The sequence below is a fragment of the Panthera pardus genome, unplaced genomic scaffold, assembly GCF_024362965.1.
Source record: "Panthera pardus isolate Hobbes unplaced genomic scaffold, ASM2436296v1 HiC_scaffold_2, whole genome shotgun sequence".
Taxonomy (NCBI): domain Eukaryota; kingdom Metazoa; phylum Chordata; class Mammalia; order Carnivora; family Felidae; genus Panthera; species Panthera pardus.
In genome coordinates, this window is record NW_026526765.1 from 27,590,898 (window position 1) to 27,611,002 (window position 20,105).

The following is a 20,105-nucleotide window of genomic DNA, read 5'->3' on the forward strand; positions in this document are numbered from 1 at the left end:
GGGTTTTGAGAACGTTTTAATTGAAAATACTGTTGTGCTCCTGGTTCAGGAAAACATAGCTCAGGGCCAGGGAATAAAAGAATTGTGTTTCTTTAGAAACATGGCACTTACTTCCAGGTATGAGTAGAACACTTGGAATGAAATGAAACCCTACTGTTTATTTTCTGCTGGGTTGTTTAAATCTCCCTACCATCTCGTCTTTGGAGAATTGTGTCTTTTTCCAATGGGTGCTCTTTACTCTAGAACCGCTTTTGTCCACAGCAGAGACAAAAAGCTAATGCACTGTATACATGACATAAACAGTCTTCTACTTACAATCAGGATGGCTTCCAAAAGTTCATCTGCAAGGCATTTGTTTAAAACTGAAAACGTGTTTGTCCTTAGAAACACTGGTACAGATGATGCTTGGGGGCCGGGCTAGTGCACCAAAGCCTATTTAATGCATCCTGTAACCGAACTGATACTATTATGCATTATACATCCTGGAAAGAGGAGGGTCTCAGGAAGTTAAAGGAGGAAGAAGAAGAGATTTGTCTTCCTACTTCCAAGGGCCTTAGTTCCGACCTTCCTCATCCTCATCCGTTTGGGAGGGGTTCCTGCCTCTGTGTTCTGCTTCACCTAAACAACCCCCCTCACGCATACCCTTAAAATCCTTCAGTGCAGCTGGTCTCAGAAAAGAAGGAATCTGATCTTTTGACCTTACACATGCTTTTGTGCAGCTTACTGTGATCCTAAAATCCTCTAATTTTTAAATATGGTCTTTCCTAGCTGTATGATTCTCTAATAATTAAAGATTCCCAGTGCATGTTACAGATTGAAGACTATTTGAAAAAGGAGAAATGATATTTGGAGGCTGGACCACCATATGAAAGAAATTGTTTCTGTAAGCCAGTGGTTCTCAACTGGGGTGATTTTGCCCCCAGGTGATATTTGGCAATGTCTGGAGACATTTCTGATCATCACAAATGGACATGTAAAGGGTAGAGGCCAGAGGTACTGCTTAATAACCTAAAATGCATAGGACAACCCCCCTTCTCTCAACATACACACACAGACACACACACTCACGGCTTAAAATGTCAATAGCACCAAGACTGAAACCATGCTTGAAGCATGTCCCAAAGTATGGGTTGTTTACAGGTATGACATTCGGCACATCTCGGCCGAAAAGTTTGGGAAATGGAGGATTTAAGAGTTTACCATGTGCTCTGGGTTGGCTGGCAGGGGCAGCTTTGGTCCTCTGCCCCTAAACCTTCTCCCCAGACCTTTGAAATGAGCATACCCTCTAATTGAAATTAACAAGTGTATAGTAAGAGCCTATGATGCATCATCAGTGCTGGACTAGGGACACAGCAGGGAATGAGACAGAACTTCCTGTCCTCAGTGAGTTCATATTCTAGTGGGGAAAGAAAAACGAGCTCCATAAATTGTGTGTGTGTGTGTGTGTGTGTGTGTGTGTGTGTGTGTATTGTGTAGAGTGGGGTGGGGTGGAAAGGAGTGTGGGAAGGTGCTCAGTGCTATGAAGAGCAGGAATGAAGCAGGGATTGAAGATTAAAAGGGCGGCGGAGGAATGGGAATTTTAAAAGGGGAGGTCAGGGCAGACCTCATTCACAAGGCACTCTTTCAGTTGCCTCTGAGGTGAGAGAGCAAGCTGTGTGGTGATCCTGGAGGAGGAGAATCCAGGCTAAGCGCAGGCTCCAGCGAGGTGGTGAGGGGCCTCAGATGGGAGCCTCCTGGGCTGGTAGCCATACCTTCTGCCCAGAAGCTGCCCCCAAGCCCCTCTTCCTTAGAAATTCTCTAGGCCCGTTAGGCTGTGGAGAGAGTTGGGTACAGCACTAGGATTTCCTAAAGCTGACTGCTGAAACATCAGAGTGCTTTATGTTAGGGTCATATTCTCTGAAGGGAACGTAAAGAAATGTGACTTTAGTAGTGTATTATTGTTTTTACCACTCTTTTCCTTCTTCCACATAAGGACTTTGAATATCTGAAAAGTCCAGGTAGTTTCCGTGCAGGGGCTGGAGGACATTTGGAGGAGAGGGAAATGAAAAGCCAAAACTAGGGATTTAAGTGATGGGTGTTTAGGATGTTCTCAGCTGGCATACAGGTGGCCTTTCCTGGGTTCCTGGGCCTGTGGTAGTCGTAGCCTGGTGTGGCTGGGGTGGATGCAGGACGTTTGGCATGCGTGGGGACCGCTGAAAGCAGAACTGAGCTGTGTATCATGAGTCACCTGCCAGCTTTTAGCTCAGAGTTTAATAGCACCCCAAGAGAACGGCACTTGGAGTAGACCCTGAATATTATGCAGTGGGCAGGACGCTCTGTGTCCTCTGCTCATTTGTCACACTGAACTTTACAGATAAGAAGCTGAGACCTTACCAAGAGTAACAATTCTGCCTTTGTTGGAGAACAGTTTATTTCCTCATAGTTGTCTTTGTTACAGAGATAAGAAAGGGATTTAAGATGTGTGGCCTCTTTTTCCAAGATTTTTTTTAATCCATTTAGGACACAGTGCCTTGCACCTCGCAGCCAAGAACAGCCACCACGAATGCATCAGGAAGCTCCTTCAGGTAAAATGGAACAACTTAAAATTATAAATTTTTAAAATTATGTCATCTTTTAAACTTAACAGTAACTGTATCTGTGAAAGAATAACACACACACACACACACACACACACACACACACACACTCCCTTAAATACCATCCCAGAACCTGGGTTTCCTAAGAAGCATCACAATTTAAATGACAGCCAAGGAAAAGATTATTTCCATAGCAATTGCACTGATAGGGAAGAAGATCCTCATCAGAATTTGGAGTGTCTTCCTGGGATCCAGCCTTTTTCTTGCCTTTATTCAGCAACCTGCGTCCTTTTCTGAGAGACTTGTACCCTTTACATAATCAGTTTAAAAACTGTTTTTCATGCGATTGGAGATCCTTGCAATATAGGATCTCCAGTATCCTAATAGCCTTTCTTTCAGTCATTGGTAGAACACAACTCTTTTTGAGAAACAAAATTTCAACCTTTATTTCCTTGTGTGTAACTTTAAATGTGCCTTTAGTTCTTAGTTTTTTGCCGAGGTTCTTGGTTTTATTCCCCTTTATAATGTGAAGCCAGCTCCCTGGTTTGATAACCTTGCCAGTTTATAATGATCGCTTAGGGGGACGACATCTGTAAATCTTGAAAGATGAATATTTAATGAAAGCCCAGTAGCGGTCCATACTGTAACATCCAGCCATTGCCAGTCAGCGTGCAAGCTGGTTGTTTTCAGGAACAGCACAGAGCCATAAAATATGTGTTTGGAGTGCTGTCTCTTCTGTTGAGCTGTTGTCTCAGCCTTCACAGGCACTGTGTGGGACCCAGCATCTTGCTTTAATTTGGCTCTGCGATTCTAATGCAGAAATGTGGTCACATTCTTCAACTTGTCCTGCCCTGTTGGTCACACAGCTTCTTGTCTTGCGTTATGTGACGCAAGCTGCCACCACTGCCAGGAATGCAAACCTTAAGAGGCCTTTGAAGTGAAATTCAAGAAAAATAGATCAACATCTGTGATTATTATTATTTTTTTTATTATTATTATGAGGCTCCTCTCTGAGAACAATTAAAGTAGAACTTCCCTGCTTTCTCTGAGGCCCGGCACCTTGAATAAATGACAATCATGGACTTGCCCAAGTGCACTGCCTCCATACCCTTGGTCTTGCCTTAATTTTTTTTAACTTATTTGTATCTTAAATCTCTGTTCTCATTCTGGCTTGGCTATCCAGGCTTTGCATCTGGCTCTGATTTTCAGGAAGAATGAACTTGACAGGCTGGAAATCCTCATGGGCAAGGACCAGATATTCTAGCCTCTAATGTAATTTTATATCTGGTTATGCAAATGGATTGGTTTTTCTCTGGAATCTTTGAAGCCTTTAAACACTTCCTTGTGCTATTCTAAAATTAGGCCAAAGCATGGTAAGTCGTAACTTGATCTCCGTTCCTCTTACCACTGAAGGGCAGACAGACATTTCACTCTTAACATTGCCTGTTCTTGCCTCTAACTTGCAGACTTGCTGTTCTTCTTTCTGAATAGTTGTTAAAACCTGAGGCTTTGAATTTTTTTTTAATGTTTATTTATTTCTGAGACAGAGCATGAGCAGGAGAGGGGCAGAGAGAGAGGGAGACAGAATCCGAAGCAGGCTCCAGGCTCTGAGCTGTCAGCACAGAGCCCGACGCGAGGCTCGAACTCGCAAACCTTGAGATCGTGACCTGAGCTAAAGTCGGTCGCTCAACCTACTGAGCCACCCAGGCGCTCCTAAAACCTTGAGGCTCTGATGTCCTCCTAATGGGTCACTTTCCTTGGGTCCTGGACCTCTCCAGCCAGCTTTTCACTTCTGTCTTGGCATCCTCTGCCCTCTGTGATGTGACCCTTGTTGCCTCTCGCCCTCCCTCACTCTCTGCACTGGATCCTTTCTCTGAGCTCTCTAGGCCTTTGCTCTTACTATCTGTCTGCTGGAGATTCTTCTCTTCTCCAGTGGCTACCGTTTTAAAGTTTGCCTCCTCAAGGCAGTGAGCACAAACAGACCCTTGTGAGATTGTTCAAATTCAAATGAACTCTCCTCTTCCCCTGATAGCCCACTAGTCCCCCCCCCCCCACTTTTAACAAGTGCCTCCTGGACACCATGCCCTGTGTCAGGCATTGAGTATATTTTCACAAGCAGAACATCCCTTATCCTGATGAAGCTTGCAATCTTGTAAACAAGTCCCCAAATGCATGTTACAAATTGTACCACATCAAGAAGAAAACTGACCAAGTACTGAGAGAGCTGGGTGTGGGGTGAACAATCAGGGAAGGGCTCGTGGAGGAGGTGATATTTAAGCCGAGAACTTTGGAAAGAGCCAAGGGGAAAGCATTCCAAGCAGACAGAAGAGCAAGTACAGAGGGCCTCGGATAGGAAAGGCACTGGTCAGGGAGGAAAGAAAGCCTGGGGCCGAGTGAGCATGGAGGAGAAAGAAGGGCATGGAGTGCAGGCCTGTGTGTCATGGCAGGCTGTAAGTCCTCTGAGCACAGCATGGAACTGTGGAGGGCTTTTAAGGAAGGACTGGTATTCACAGTTTTAAAAGATCAGTCTAGTTGTATAGAGAATAGAGGCGAGAGCAGAGCTGTGGAGCCTGCCAGGAGGCTGCCCCAGCTGTCTGCATGAGAAGATGCTGGCCTAGACTGGGTGGTGTAATGGGGAAAGAAAGAGTAGACCAGGTATGTTTAGGTCACAGAATTGGCAGGACATGGTGGTGAATTAGATGGCAGAAGAGGAGGAGGAGAAGAAGTTAAAGGTGACTCAGTGGAACTTTAGGACGGTTGCATTTGAGGTGCTTACATCAGAGCAGAAATGTGAAATAGGCAGTGGGTTATCAAGCCAGGCGCTCGGAGATGATGTTGCATACAGCTGAGAACATATGCTCTAGCCCAGCGCATCTGGGTTTGAATCCTGGCTCTGCCATGTCCTGTGACTTGAGCAAATTATCACCTTCGCTGTATCTCAGTTTCCCCATCAGAAGATGGGAGTGATAATAGTGTCTAGCATTATCAGGAGCCTTAAAACAATGAAGAGTGCCCAGTGCGTAATAGCTAATATGTACTTAGGTTTGTTATTGCGAAGGTACACATTTGAGTCTTTAGCCTTTAGATGACATTTCAAGCTACGGGCATGAATGAGATTACCAAGAAGGAGAGCACCGAGGAACCTCAACATTCTGTGTTTGGCTCACGGAGGGGGAGTGGCCAGAGCAGTAGTGGGAACACCAGGCTAGTATGGGCTCTAGGAGCTAAGTGGAAGGACTGTTTGGAGAAGGGGGTGGATTGCGGTAAGAGGAGGACACAGATGTTTGTTATCGTGGGAAACACAAAGGTTACTGGTGACTGTGGGGCCATCTCTGTGGAGTCTGGAGAACAGCACGCAACTGCAGTGGGTTTGGAAACGAGTGGGAAGCAAGGCAGCATGGATCGCATGTGGGCAGTTCTTTACAGGAACTTGGTTTTGTGAAGGGGGACTAGAGAATTAGGCAGGAAATGTGGGGGGAAAGACGGGACCAAGATGAGAACGCCTGGAGCGCATCTGTCAGCTGCCAGTGATGGGATGCTAGTGTGAGAGGGAGGACAGGACGGCCAGCGCAGCAAAGAGGTGACCTTTTGCCTGGGTCCCGATTACTTGGAGAGGAGCTCCCCTCCCCATAGGAGACTGTAGGTCCTGGAGCACAGCAATTGGGGCCTATTCATATTTATTCTCTTCCTGATAAGACACATCACAACCTTGCAGGAAAAGGATGAACTCAACAGAGCGGAATGTTTATTATGTGTATTTATTTATTTTTTGTCTTCTAGTCAAAATGCCCAGCCGGAAGTGTGGACAGCTCTGGGAAAACAGCTTTACATTATGCAGGTGACTTTCATTCTCTTACTGATCCTTCTGCCATAAGAAATACTCAGTTGTCCTTTTCCTCTTTCAAGCCATTTTCTTTACCATTTTATTTCTGAGGCTGTTGTCTGTCATCATTCCTGGAATTTCTGTCTCCCTCAGTTTGCAAAATGTGTAGAGTTTTATCAAGGAACACATCTAAAATTCATCAGTTGCCTGCCAAACTGTAAAGATTGCCATGGTTATTATATTTTAATTAATGTAAGTTTCTTGTTTAAGCTAAGAGATTTTCATAAGCATTTAGAGATTTCATGTAATATGTGATACAGATTTTTTTGATTTGGGGATTAAAAGAAACTCCCATTTTATTTCTCAGTGTTCTGTTTTACTATCTTGTCATTATCTGTCACACGGCTCCCAAGTAACAAAACGTCAACACCGAGCTCAGGGAGTGATGAGATTTATAAATTTCTATTAGTGCTAGCTGGAGCAAAGCTAAGTCCTACAAAATGCCAAACCAAATATGTGCACAAAGGCAACTGGCAGACAGTGGCTCTAGGTCTGGAAATTAACATTGAAATGTAACACTAATTCGGAGCACCTTACTTAACCTTCGGGATACGACTTCTCTTCAGTGCAGCTAGTATAACATAGCAAACTGGGTGGAACACGAACTTCTCTGTCCTGGGTGCGTGTGATGCCCCTGCTGGTGAGAGCTCCTGTGTGACGGGCTGTGTCTTTGTTTCCTTCCCTCAGCGGCACAGGGCTGCCTTCAAGCTGTGCAGGCTCTTTGCGAGCACAAAAGCCCCATAAACCTCAAGGATTTGGTAAGTATCCGGTGGCTGCTAGATGTGGAGATGCACACTGGTGTCTAGAGCGCTGTGGGCTACCTCTGCAAGTCACTAAGACGTTTAGAGACCTCAGCATTTGGCGAAAGTCTAATGCGTTTCAACCTGGATCCTCTTCTGCAAAACGGATCCAAGTATTATCTCTATTGTTCTCTGAATTTAATGACACATTGAGAAGACATTTTGGGACATGCACTTCCTGATGTGTATATTTGTTTCTCAGGTCATCTGCCATCAACCTAAATGTATTAATAAGGCTTAATTTCTTGACTTTTAGAAGAAATAAGTCTAAATAGAAGTTCTGTCATTTCTGTTAACTTCCCGTGTATCATCTTGGGTACTCCTGGTTAGGATTTCCCAACTCTGAAAACCACTTCTAGCCTGTTTAACCTTGCTGGGCTACTCTGAGAATAAATTTACATGCCAGTCACTCCTGACTGCAAGTTTAAATGTCCTGCCATAGCATAGAAATTATATGCTATGCATGCATTATATGCTACGCATGCAATATACCTAATGGGAATATTGTTATGTGAGTGTATAGAATTGTAGATAAATTCCTACTCCCTGAATCTCAGTACTTCATAACCAGAAAGTATTATAACTTCGCAGAGATAATTTTTTAGAAATGTGTCTGAAATTCTATTTTAAACGGAGACTTAATCTTTAAGCAGCAATTGTATTTTTCAAAATAATTGGACATATTGTAATTTATTTTTTTCCTTTGCCTACTTGAATACATCTACCTTAAAAGTTACTATCAACTGCATTTGGGAGGTATGATCCAAGGAATAAGCAGAATACAAGCTTCTCTTGAAGCTTTTGTACCATTTGAGTTAGGACCCCTTCACCCTAAGATTGTGGAAATAGTCACCTATGTATTCTTCTAGTATTTTTTCACTTTTTTTCTGTTGTAATGTTTACATTCTTCATCACCTTACATGGTTTGTATATGAGTTGGGATCTCATTTTCTTATTTTACTTTATTTTACTTTATTTTTATTTTTATTCCAGTGTAATAAACGTACAGTGTTATATTAGCTTCAGGTATATAACATAGTGATTCAACATCATTTAAAAAAATTTTTTTAATGTTTATTTATTTTTGAGAGGGAGCAAGACAGAGCATGAGCAGGGGAGGGGCAGAGAGAGAGGGAGACACAGTATCCAAAGCAGGCTCCAGACCCCGAGCTGTCAGCACAAAGCCTGATGCAGGGCTTGAGCTCATGAACCACGAGATCATGACCTGAGCTGAAGTCAGATGCTTAACTGAATGATCCACCCAGGTGCCCCTCTACAGCACTTTTTTAAAGGATTGCCAATTGTCATATTAAATGATTCTTTCCATTGATCTTTATCTAGTCATGTGCCAAGAATAGGCAAACTCTTAATGTTCCATTCTGGTACTTGTAAGGTTATGAAAGCATGTACTTTGCAAGGGAATAGTAGAATGGATGGTAGGATGCGTGTAGTTTGCTTGGAAGAAGCTGCTTGGAGGGCAGCGGACCTACTGCTGCCCTGTGGAAACAAGTCCTCCTGTTCTTCAAAGCCATCCCCCAGTAAACATGATATGCTTGCCTGGAGCCTTTACATACTTGATGTTCCACTCTCTGTCATGTCGCTGCCAGACTGAGGGATGGTCACTGAAGGGAAAAAGCAGCCCATGAGGCTGAGGTTCCTGAGAAAAAGCTAACAGTCAGTGCAATTCCTTAAGAAGAGGTCTGTTGAACTACTAGGTGTTTATCCAAAGGATACAAAAGTGCTGATTGGAAGGGGCACATGCACCCCAATGTTTATAGCAGCATTATCAACAGTAGCCAAATTATGGAAAGAGCCTAAATGCCCATCGACTGATGAATGGATAAAGAAGATTGGTGTGTGTGTGTGTGTGTGTGTGTGTGTGTGTGTGTGTGTGTGTGTGTGTGTGTGTAATGGAATATTACTCGGTGATCAAAAAGAATGAAACCTTGCCATTTGCAGCAACATGGATGGAGCTAGAGTGTGTTATGCTGAGAGAAGTAAGTCAGAGAGAGACAAGTATGATATGATTTCATTCATGTGGAATTTAAGAAACACAACAGATGAACATAGGGGAAGGGAAGGAAAAATAAGATAGAAACAGAGAGGCAAACCATAAGAAACTCTCTTAAATACAGAGAACAGTCTGAGGGGTGCTGGAGGGGAGGCAGGTGGGGGGATGGGCTAAGTGGGTGATGGGCATTAAGGAGGGCACTTGTTGGGGGTGAGCACTGGGTGTTATATGGAAGTGATGAATCACTGGTTTCTCCTGAAACCAATACTACACTGTATGTTAATTAACTTGAATTTAAATTAAAAAAAAAAAATGCTGTGCTGAGAGGTCATGGCAGCCCTATCGGGACACAAACTGTCATGGTGGCAGGACAGTTCAGGAATAAAATGTACAAAGAACAAGGCAATTCTGTATGCAATTCTGGCATTTAGGATCGTAGTTAAAATCAATCTACATTTGTCTCCTAGGATGGGAATATACCACTGCTTCTTGCAGTACAAAGTGGCCACAGTGAAGTCTGTCACTTTCTCCTGGATCATGGAGCAGACGTAAATTCCAGGGACAAAAATGGAAGGTACCACCAAAGTAGAAATCATGGGATTTCAGTGATATCTACATTCTGGGAGCCTCAAAATATTACAGCTATATTTTAGATCATTTGTAATAAAGTGTTTTTAGTTTTTTCATTTTCTGCCTTTTTTTTTTTTTTTAAAGTTAGCCCTATACCCACCATGGGGCTCGAACTCATGCCTCTGAGATCAGGAGTCACACGCTCTACTGACTGAGCCAGCCAGACGCCCCTTCTGCCTCTTTTGATAATCAAGAACCTGTTTGACGTAAAAAAAATTTCCCCTAGACCTCTGTGATGAGATTATTAAATACTGAAGTGACTAGGCCATTTCCGATGGCTTTTCATGCAAAATTAAACATATTGGCTGCTTTTAAAAACAGTCCTAATGATGTATAGGTACTTTAAAATGCTTGAGGTGAAAGGTGCCATCATATTATGATTGGTGCCAATCATATTAAATTCCATCATATTTAGAAGATTATGTCTATATTATTTGACCTTATATGGTTTAATGTTTTGATTTAATCTGAAGTTAAAAAAACACCCCTAGTTTCTTCTCACTAACAGTCCATTAAGTGTATATATTTAACTGTACTTCATCTTTCTTTCCTTGTTTTCAGGATAAGTGATTTCTCAGAAAAGTGTTTCCCCATTTTGGTTGTATTAATTTGGTATCTCCTTTTTTTTCTTTAGAACTGCTCTCATGCTAGCCTGTGAGATCAGCAGCTCTAATATTGTGGAAGCCTTAATTAAAAAGGGTGCAGACCTAAACCTTGTAGATTCTCTTGGACACAATGCCTTACATTATTCCAAACTCTCAGAAAATGCAGGAATTCAAAGCCTTCTATTATCAAAAATCTCTCAGGATTCTGGTATGTGAAAGAAAATAGTCAGTGTTGTTTTAAATTTATCCACTCCATTTTCCCCAAAGGGTAAAGGAATGTGCACAATATGATCTATTTTATTATTCTTTTAAACATATTCTTGAAGAAAAATGTAGTGTTAAATACTGTGTTTGTTGTGTGTATGGGTGTGAGTGTGCGTGTGTGTGTGTGTGTATCTCCCACCCAAAGTAGATGTGAGTCATGGTTCTTACCTTTATTTATTTATTTTTTTTCCCACTTTTTCCTCTATAGATTCAAAGACACCAACAAAACCAAAGCAGGTATTTATCTTTGGGGGAGAGAATTTTTTTTGGCCATCATAGCTTGTGGGAATTTGAAAATGTTCTGATTAAACCACTCTGTGCTCCACTAGAAAAGTGATAAAAACTATGTTGAAAATGCTTAAGGAGTAAAGTATCTTTAGAATAGATGATTCATTGTTAGAAGGTGGTAACTGTTTTCTTAATGGTTTACCCTGTTTCCAAAGCATGTGACTTTAAACTTGCTACTTATATATTCATCTTTTTCTGAAATGTACTAATATTTTCTGTTGTTGTGAAAATGTTTGGTTAGCTCTGCGAAGGAACAACAACAATATTTTAAATGCTTGTGTATCCCATGGATTATAGACCTCTATCCATGACAGTGTTAGATATTTAATGAATATAAGAGGGTTAGCTTTTCCTTTCATTTTAATTGGAACTTTTCTAAAATGTTGTTAGAGTTCTAGATAGAAATTGAGAAGATTGCCCTATTATTTTGGAGTTTTTTCCTAAAAACATTGTCACCATTGTTTACTTTTTTGATGAGATGTATAGTTGGCGGTTACATTTATTTACTTACACATCAAAGGTTTTGAAAAATTATCATAGACAGGAAATAGCCAATACTGAATTTATTAGGTACTAACTGTGTCACTTATTTATCCATAACCTTCAGAGAAGACGTTTCCGCTTGCCCCCATATTGACATTCTTTTTAAAAAGGAGTGGAAGTAATGCAAAGGTGGAGGAAATACCACTGCTTTGCATTAAGATGGCTAGACTATCATTGTATTCTGGGTTCTAAACTGGGGCAGGCAGCTCCCCATCCTCTACTTTCCCAATTCTCTACACCAACTTAATCTGGTTTTGTCTTGTGTTTTTTATTTTCTGGCTATTAAAGCATGGGCTGCTGGAAGAAAACTCGAAGCATGCATATTACTTATTTTTATGTTGGTAGCAGATGTCAGATCTTATTGAAGTAAGAAATGCATGAACTGTTGAGGTTTTTCTCATTTGTTTGATGAAGCTGTTTGTTCAGACTTTACTAACCGAACTAACCCACCTCCATTCTTTGGACTGTGATAACTTCCAGCATGATCAAGTCTCTAAAATAAGCTCAGAAAGAAGTGGAACTCCAAAAAAACGCAAAGCTCCACCACCTCCTATCAGTCCTACCCAGGTAAAAACAAAAGTAAACCAACATTGAACAAACATATGACAACAACAAGAAAAAGCCATGATTTTGTCATTTTATCTTTAGGCCAAAATGAAATGTTTAGAATTGACTCTTAAATGCACATTTAAAATTTTCTTTACTGGTTTTAAATTACAGATAATGGCATGAAAGATTTTGATTATTAGTATGTAAATAATGTTGATTCTTATTTAGTGCAAGGCTGGGGAATTGAACAGTATCTTTTTTTAAAGCCTCCAGGAAAAAAAAAAGAAAAAGAGAGAGAAAGAAAGAAAGAGAGAAAGAGAGAGAGAGAGAAAGAAAGAGAGAGAAAGAGAGAAAGAAAGAGAAAGAAAGAGAGAAAGAAAGAAAGAAAGAGAGAGAGAAAGAGAGAGAGAGAGAAAGAAAGAAAGAGAGAGAGAAAGAGAAAGAAAGAAAGAGAAAGAGAGAGAGAGAAAGAAAGAGAGAAAGAGAGAGAGAGAAAGAGAGAGAGAGAGAGAGAGAAAGAGAGAGAGAAAGAAAGAAAAGAAAAGGAAAGAAAAGAAAAGAAAAGAGCCTGAAGGAAATTTCTCAAAATCTTAGGACAGAAACTTTTTCCTTAAGTGAAGCTCAGTCTACTTTTAGTAGCTCACATGAACAGCTCAAGTGAAGGCGGGGAGAATGGGTAGCTGGTGAGGCAGTTAATTAAAAATGAATTTTAGCTGGTTTCTCAAAATTCTGTTCAAATATATTTGCCTTTCTAATTACATTGAAGGTTGGCTAATATTAAAAGCAGCTTTCATTTCTGAGCTTATAGTGACTATTGCATATAGGAGGAAGCTCGAATGTCTATGAAATCTCTCAAATAGTTGAGAGGAATATCTCCTCTGATAAGTTATGTTAAATATGTTAGCATATTCATCAATAATATTCCCAACATGCCACAGAAGTTTTATAGATTTTGAAAATTGCTTCCAGTAAATATAGGAAGAAAGTTATACTCTGCAAACTTTCAAAAAGTTCTTGAGGTGCCATATTAAATAGAAGATACCCTTGGATTAAGTGAAACTAAGGATGGTTACTGTTAGATTTATTTGCATTGGTTAAATAGGCTAATCCTTTGCACTGGAGAAGAAAAGTCTTTGAAGAAACGTTCTTTATCTGTGATTTTCATTTTGTTTTTTTAAGTTGAGTGATGTGTCTTCCCCAAGATCAATAACTTCAACGCCACTTTCGGGAAAGGAATCCGTGTTCTTTGCTGAACCACCCTTCAAGGTATTTCCTGTCTGTGTTCAATTTATTTTGAATTTTAAGATACACGATAGACATGATTTAAGTGGTACAACATCGGACAAAACAGAATAGACTTCCCAGTGATTGATTGACAACCTTTTCATCACGAAGCACCCCTCAGTTATTTCTTCTGGCATGGACTCCACACAAAAAAAGTAGAATGAATAGATTACATTCCGTAAGTAATACCTAATTTTCTTGATTTTATAAAAAGGGACAAAGATAAGAACTTAACTGATAACCAATCTTCTTACTAAATCGAGTTGATATAATGCCCATCAAAAAGAAAGAAATGAGGATTGTTCTCTGGTGTCTTACTGACAAGTAATTGTATATTTGTAATTAAACTTTTCCTGACTATAAAGCTAATATGCATTAATTTTAGAAAATCCTTTCTACCTAATTCTCTAGATTTCTTGTTGGAAGGTATTTTAGGAAATGGGAGGATATTTTCATTTACTGTCTGTTTACCTAACCATCACTAGGAAATTATGCTTGGAAAGAAAATAAAATTTCTAATTGTTAAAATGAAATTGCAGTGGAATAATTGTATACTTCTTTCCCCCATCTAAGAATTACTGAAGATAAATTACCTTTTTTTTTTAAGTTTATTTATTTTGAGAGAGACAGAGATAGCGTGTGTGGGAGAGGGGCAGAGAGAGGGAGAGAGAGTATCCCAAGTAGGCTCCGCCCTGCCAGTGCAGAGCCCCATGCAGGGCTTGAACTCACAAAACTGTGAGATCATGACAGAAGCCAGAACCAAGAGTCAGGTGTTTAACTGACAGCCACCCAGCAGCCCCAAAATAAATTATCTTTTAACTTGGATGTACAGTGATCTGAAAAAGATTCCGTCAACCTAACATTTCCCGCACTTTAACTAGATTTTATTAATAAATGCTTAATATGAATACCTAAACGAGGGAAGGAAAGGAAGTTATACTTTTACAATTAGTACCCTAATGTCTTCTAATGTGATTATGGCTCAAAGGATGCAGTGCATTCCAGAGAAGAATAAATTAAAATTTTCAGCAATAGAGTGTAAAAAACCTTTCATTTCTTTTTAAAAAAATCTCAAAAAGATAAAAAGTGACACCATTTAGAATGACTAAAGTTTAAGAAGTGTATTTTTACATGGTGGTGATGATGTGGAGGAACTAGAATTATCATAGTCTGTTGGTAGGAATGTAAAGTGGCAAAACTACTTTGGAAAACTGACAGTTTCTTTAAAAGTTCATCACACACCTAACATATGATCTAGCCATCCACTCACTGATGTTTATCCAAGAGAAATGAAAATTTATGTCTCAAAAATTGTATACACAAAAGTTTGCAGAGCTTTATTCACATATCCCCAAACTGGAAACAATCCAAATGTCCTTCATAAGCAGCATCATGGGTGAATCTGAAAATCATCAGGCTGAGTGAAAAAAGCCCGACACATATTCATACCCATGACATTCCATTTATAGGAATTCTAGAAAATGCAAAAAGGAGAGTGGAGGTTACCCGGGGATAGGGTGGGCAGGTATTGGCTGTGATGAAGTATGCAGAATCTTGTAGACCTAATGGACACCTTCTGTATCTTGGTTATCGTGGTGGTTCCATGAGCGTGTACCTGTCAAAACTCAACCTGTAAACTTTAAATGGATGCCATTTATTGTACTTTAAGATAGTTGAAAAAGAAAAATAAACGTCTATTTTTATAAAGCGAAAAGGCAGCTTTTTGTAAAGATAAGCACTTGCCAAAAATGAGCCACTTTATTTTTAGCATTTGGGCTTTTACAAAAGTTCCTTTGCTGAAAACTTCTCTCTCTTATCATACATAGTCCACCGCTCATCCAGATGAAACATAATAATTTCTGGCAACTCATTGCATTTTGTTTTGAAATGAGAGTCTGGCTTTGAAGTTGCAAGAACTTTTGCAATGTATTTACAGACACATATTCAGGGGCAAAGGTTTAGAGGAGATCTTTAGGGGATTGTCAACTCATGATCATAAAATTTTGTATTCCCTTATAAAATTACCTTTATCTTCCCTGACAGGTCTTATTTACTACAAATTCTCTTAAAAATATTAATAAAAATATACTAATAATGGTTAATTTATAAAATAGTGAAGCTAAACCAGTATTTCTAATGTATTTTAATCAGTATATTATCCAGATAGGTAAGACTTGTATTTGACTTCATTATGAAACTAATATTTGCCATCTCAGGTTTTAGGACACAGCCCACTAAGTTCACTATTACATAAAGTTATTATAATCTTAAAAGATATTTGTATTTTACTTAATAAAGTTCCTGGAAACTATTTTGAGATTACACGCTCTGGAACCTCACGTTTTAGAAATCATACCTCAGTAGATCATCGTCACTTTTATTCACTTATATTTTAAAATATTCCCTTTCCTGGCGATTTTCTAACTTTTTTTTTTTTAGAAGGAAACCTGTTCTGTGTAAACCCAGGAAAATTTGCTTGCTTCTTTTGTGGAATATCATATTCAGGAAAATTCTTTGAAGTCATTTTTGTGTTCCAACAGGCTGAGATCAGTTCTATACGGGAAAACAAAGACAGACTAAGTGACAGCACGACAGGTAAGAGGAAGGGGCGTCTGTTTGTGTTCCTCCGACAGGTCTCTAGTCCACGTCCATTTACATACATCAAAGGCCCACCCGGAGGAAGGGTGAGGAGGTCCGAGAACCCCGGGGGTGCCACCCTGGAGCTGCCAATACCACACAGGCTGACACTTTCCCCTGGATTTTAAGGAGCCCCTGAGCTTGGATGTGAAAACAAAAATATCTTGTTTTCATTTGCCCCCAACTACTGTTAGCACTTCCTTCAATTACGAATATAGACAATAACGCCCAGTGGTATTAGCAGACCAGTGACTTTGCCAGCAGGAGAATTCGCAGGTAATGTCCTGTCACCTTACTGTTATCGCGGGTATCTTGAAATGTCATTTACAGTCTCTCTACTAGAAATATGGCATTAGACCTGCTGCTGTATTCTTGTTATTGGCACATTACAGAATCAGCTCTTAAAGTACGTAGCCTGTGTCTTGTCTTTTATGTATTATAAAGCACTGTTTTGCGGTGAGGTCTGGGGCCACGAGCCGTCACAAGGGGCACTCCTCACCGCTGAGCAACAGGTTATTTCCTGAGGGAGAGCCAACTGAGCACTTCCGTGGCTGCACAGTCTAACTTTCCTACTGTGCATCTTATATAGAGAAATGCAGACAGAGTGTTGAAATCACACACCGTCATCCTGTCTTCACCAAGACAGGGTTTAATTCATTGTCTTCAGAATCCATCCTAAGGTTTACCCTCTAAGAATATAGTTCAGCACCCCCAGAATCCATTTAAAATGTTGTGTAGAGGGGCACCTGGGTGGCTCAGTCGGTTGAGCACCCGACTTCGGCTCAGGTCATGATCTCACAGCTCGTGAGTTCGAGCTCCGCGTGGGCTCTGTGCTGACGGCTCAGAGCCTGGAGCCTGCTTCGGATTCTGTGTCTCCCTCTCTCTCTGCCCCTTCCCCGCTCATGCTCTGTCTCTCTCTGTCTCTCAAAAATGAATACACATTAAAAAATTTTTTTAAAAATGTGTAGATTATTCCATTTTACTTTTTTAAATTTTTATTTAAAAAAATTTTTTTTAATGTGTATCCATTTTTGAGAGAGAGAGTGTGAGCGAGAGTGAGCAGGGGAGAGGCAGAGAGAGAGGGAGACAGAGGATCTGAAGCAGACTCTTCTGAGAGTGGAGAGCCCCACGCAGGGCTCAAACTCATGAACCTTGAGATCGTGACCTGAGCCGAAGTCGGAAACCCAACCAACTGAGCCACCCAGGCTGCCCCTCATTTTACTTTTTCAAAGTATATTTATTTTAGAGAGAGAGTGAGAGGGGGAGGGGCAGAGAGAGAAAGGGAGAGAGAAAGAATCCCAATCAGGCTTCGCACTGTCAGCACAGAGCCTGATGTGGGGTTCGAACTCACAAACTGTGAGATCATGCCCTGATCCAAAACCAAGAGTCAGACCCTTAACCAAATCAGCCACCCAGGTGCACCTCATGGAGATTATTTCAAAAGCTCCTTTTGCTTCAGCATTTAGTTTCTTAGCCTATGATTTCATAGGTATTTGGAACTTTTAACTTACAGAATTTAGAAATGTTAAACTTTCTAATTCTTGGCAGAGATCCAAGTTATTTGAACACTTGTTACATTGGATTCTTTAAAAAACATCCACTGTATTTTAGAAGTAATTTCTATTGCTTAGAATTACAGTCATGCTCTCAATCCTCTGGTTTATTCCAAACTTACCAGACATCATGTCAAGGGGACTCCTTATAAAGCTGTGGGTTAGGAACCTGACATCAGAAGTAAGCATTTCTATGAAGAAATGTCATTTTGCATGCTTCCAAATTAAGATGAAAGTTTCCATCTTTGCATTAAATGGCTGTGAGAAAATAATAAAATTATAGTAAAAAATGTGCATCGGTGCTATTCAAGACTGTGGTCTGTACAACTGTTCTGAGTTTGCACCAGGAAGTCATCCAGCTATACTGCTAAGCACACTGTTTTGTCCAGCAGACACTTTTTTCCCCCCATAGAAAGACTTTGTGCGTGAAGGAAGCGGTGCACTGAATGACAGTCTGAAGGAAGCGGTGCACTGAATGACATTCTGGGAGCTAGGCTCTTGTCTCAGTGAGCACTTTGAGTGGCAGAGCTTTAGATGCTATTTCAGTGTGGTAATCAGTAGGATGTCAAAAAGTTGTGGTTTACCAGCAGTGGGATTGTGGGGTTAAGAGGAGACGGGTGCACGCTGGGGTGGGCCAGCAAACGCTGTAAGGAGGAGGCAGAGTTTGCCGTGGGTCCTGAAACCTGCCTACAAGGGACTTAGCCAAAGAGATGCTGCAAGGGCTATCAGATGGATGAAAGATTAAGGAAGCAGCCTTGTGTCGAGATATAGAGTGTATGATGGAAAGTTTGAACCTGAGGAAGATGTGATGCTAGAAATCATGAGTCAGTGGCACCTAGGTGGCTCAGTCGGTTAAGCGTCTGACTTCGGCTCAGGTCATGATCTCATGGTCCGTGAGTTCGAGCCCCACGTCGGGCTCTGTGCTGACGGCTCAGAGCCTGGAGCCTGTTTCAGATTCTGTGTCTCCCTCTCTCTCTGACCCTCCCCCGTTCATACTCTGTCTTTCTCTGTCTCAAAAATAAATAAACATTAAACAAAAATTAAAAAAAAAAAAGAAATCATGGGTCATACACCTGAAAAAGTACTTTGGGACCAGATTATGGAGGCATTAACCCAGACTAAGGAATCTGGAGATTAATTTTGAAAAGAGAGTGATTAAAGCACTGGAACCACAGGAATGAGCCTATCAAAGCACATTTTAGGAAGATTAGCCTGACAGTGTTAGGTAAAGCTATATGTTTACTAAGGAGAGAGACAGAGCTTTGTTACGAGGCTGTTTGCAGGGCTTCTCAGTCAGGTGATAAAGTTGAAACTAGAGTAAGTGTGGTAGGGATAAGAAGTGAACCAGATTGTAGGATATTTCTAAAAGGATTCACATAAATGGCACTTACTAGGCATGATATGATATGGCAAGGTATGGTATATTAGGTATATCATAATATGTGTATTAGGCAAGGTATAATACTTAATAAGGGGAATGGAAAACATATGACCAAATCCATCAGTTTTCAGATGAGCTTCTACGCATCCACACTTATGCTAGGCATACCCCAATGAGGGAACTGCAGGACCTGAGGATTGCTGTTCATCTAACCAGGGGCTTTGCTAGGGGCTTTCATTCTTCATCAGAACCAGGAAGAAGCACTGGATTGGGTAGAAGTGACTCGGTTAGAGGTCAGAGAAATATTAGTTTAAGAAAATATTATTTAAAATTACTTTTCTCTTTTCCAAGGTGCTGATAGCTTATTGGATATAAGTTCTGAAGCTGACCAACAAGATCTTCTCGTCCTGTTGCAAGCAAAAGTTGCTTCTCTTACCTTACACAATAAAGAATTACAAGATAAATTACAGGTAGGTACATAGATTATTACCACGAACTATCCTGTAGGGTCAAACTATTGGGTTTTTTCAGGTTAGTCAGGTGATATTTTGTTTTAAACCTCTACATTAGTTTCTTCTTCCTTTTTAAATGTAGTTTGCCTTTAGCGTTTTATAGTTTCAAATTAGGTTTGTTGAGAGAGTAATTCATTAACTCTATTTCTGTAAATTGGTAAATTATATATAATTATATACTTAGTGCATTTTATATATTACTATATATACACATGTTTGTGTGTGTGTATAAACAGCCATTCATTTAGTAGAGCTGATCGTTTAGCAGATTTAAGAACTTGATTGAAATAGCTATGCTAAGCCCATTGCCCCTTTTTGGCTACTGGAATAATATGAGAAGCAAAGGAAAAATTATGAGTCAGAGGCTTTAGAGCCCAAACAAATCTAGTGTTTTTAAAGTGGCAGAAATGAGCTGTCCTGAGAGAGTACAGAATAAGCTTAGTGTCGTTAACCCAATTCTCATGTCCCAGACCATGGTTTGTCATGGGGCAAAAGTACCCATAAAGGGATGCTGCAGCTCTCCCCTATGTAAGCTTTGGATTTGTTCTCTTCTATCAGTTGCTTGCTCACCTAACCACACCTCTGGCAC

General features: G+C 40.4%; 1 protein-coding gene across 5 annotated transcripts in view; it reads left to right on the forward strand.

Annotated features, from left to right (window-relative positions):
* The window catches only part of RAI14 (retinoic acid induced 14), a 144,005-nt gene that overhangs the window by 114,840 nt on the left and 9,060 nt on the right, over nt 1–20,105 (forward strand). For 4 of the 5 annotated variants that reach the window (XM_019450679.2, XM_019450680.2, XM_053906914.1 and 1 more), the window contains 10 exons: nt 2,500–2,564; nt 6,357–6,414; nt 7,147–7,217; nt 9,738–9,844; nt 10,535–10,713; nt 10,978–11,006; nt 12,081–12,167; nt 13,329–13,415; nt 15,974–16,028; nt 19,356–19,474. In XM_019450679.2, the coding sequence (XP_019306224.2) occupies nt 2,500–2,564; nt 6,357–6,414; nt 7,147–7,217; nt 9,738–9,844; nt 10,535–10,713; nt 10,978–11,006; nt 12,081–12,167; nt 13,329–13,415; nt 15,974–16,028; nt 19,356–19,474 (857 nt within the window). The remainder of the gene's footprint in view (nt 1–2,499; nt 2,565–6,356; nt 6,415–7,146; nt 7,218–9,737; nt 9,845–10,534; nt 10,714–10,977; nt 11,007–12,080; nt 12,168–13,328; nt 13,416–15,973; nt 16,029–19,355; nt 19,475–20,105) is intronic. The other variant, XM_019450682.2, reaches the window with a different exon arrangement.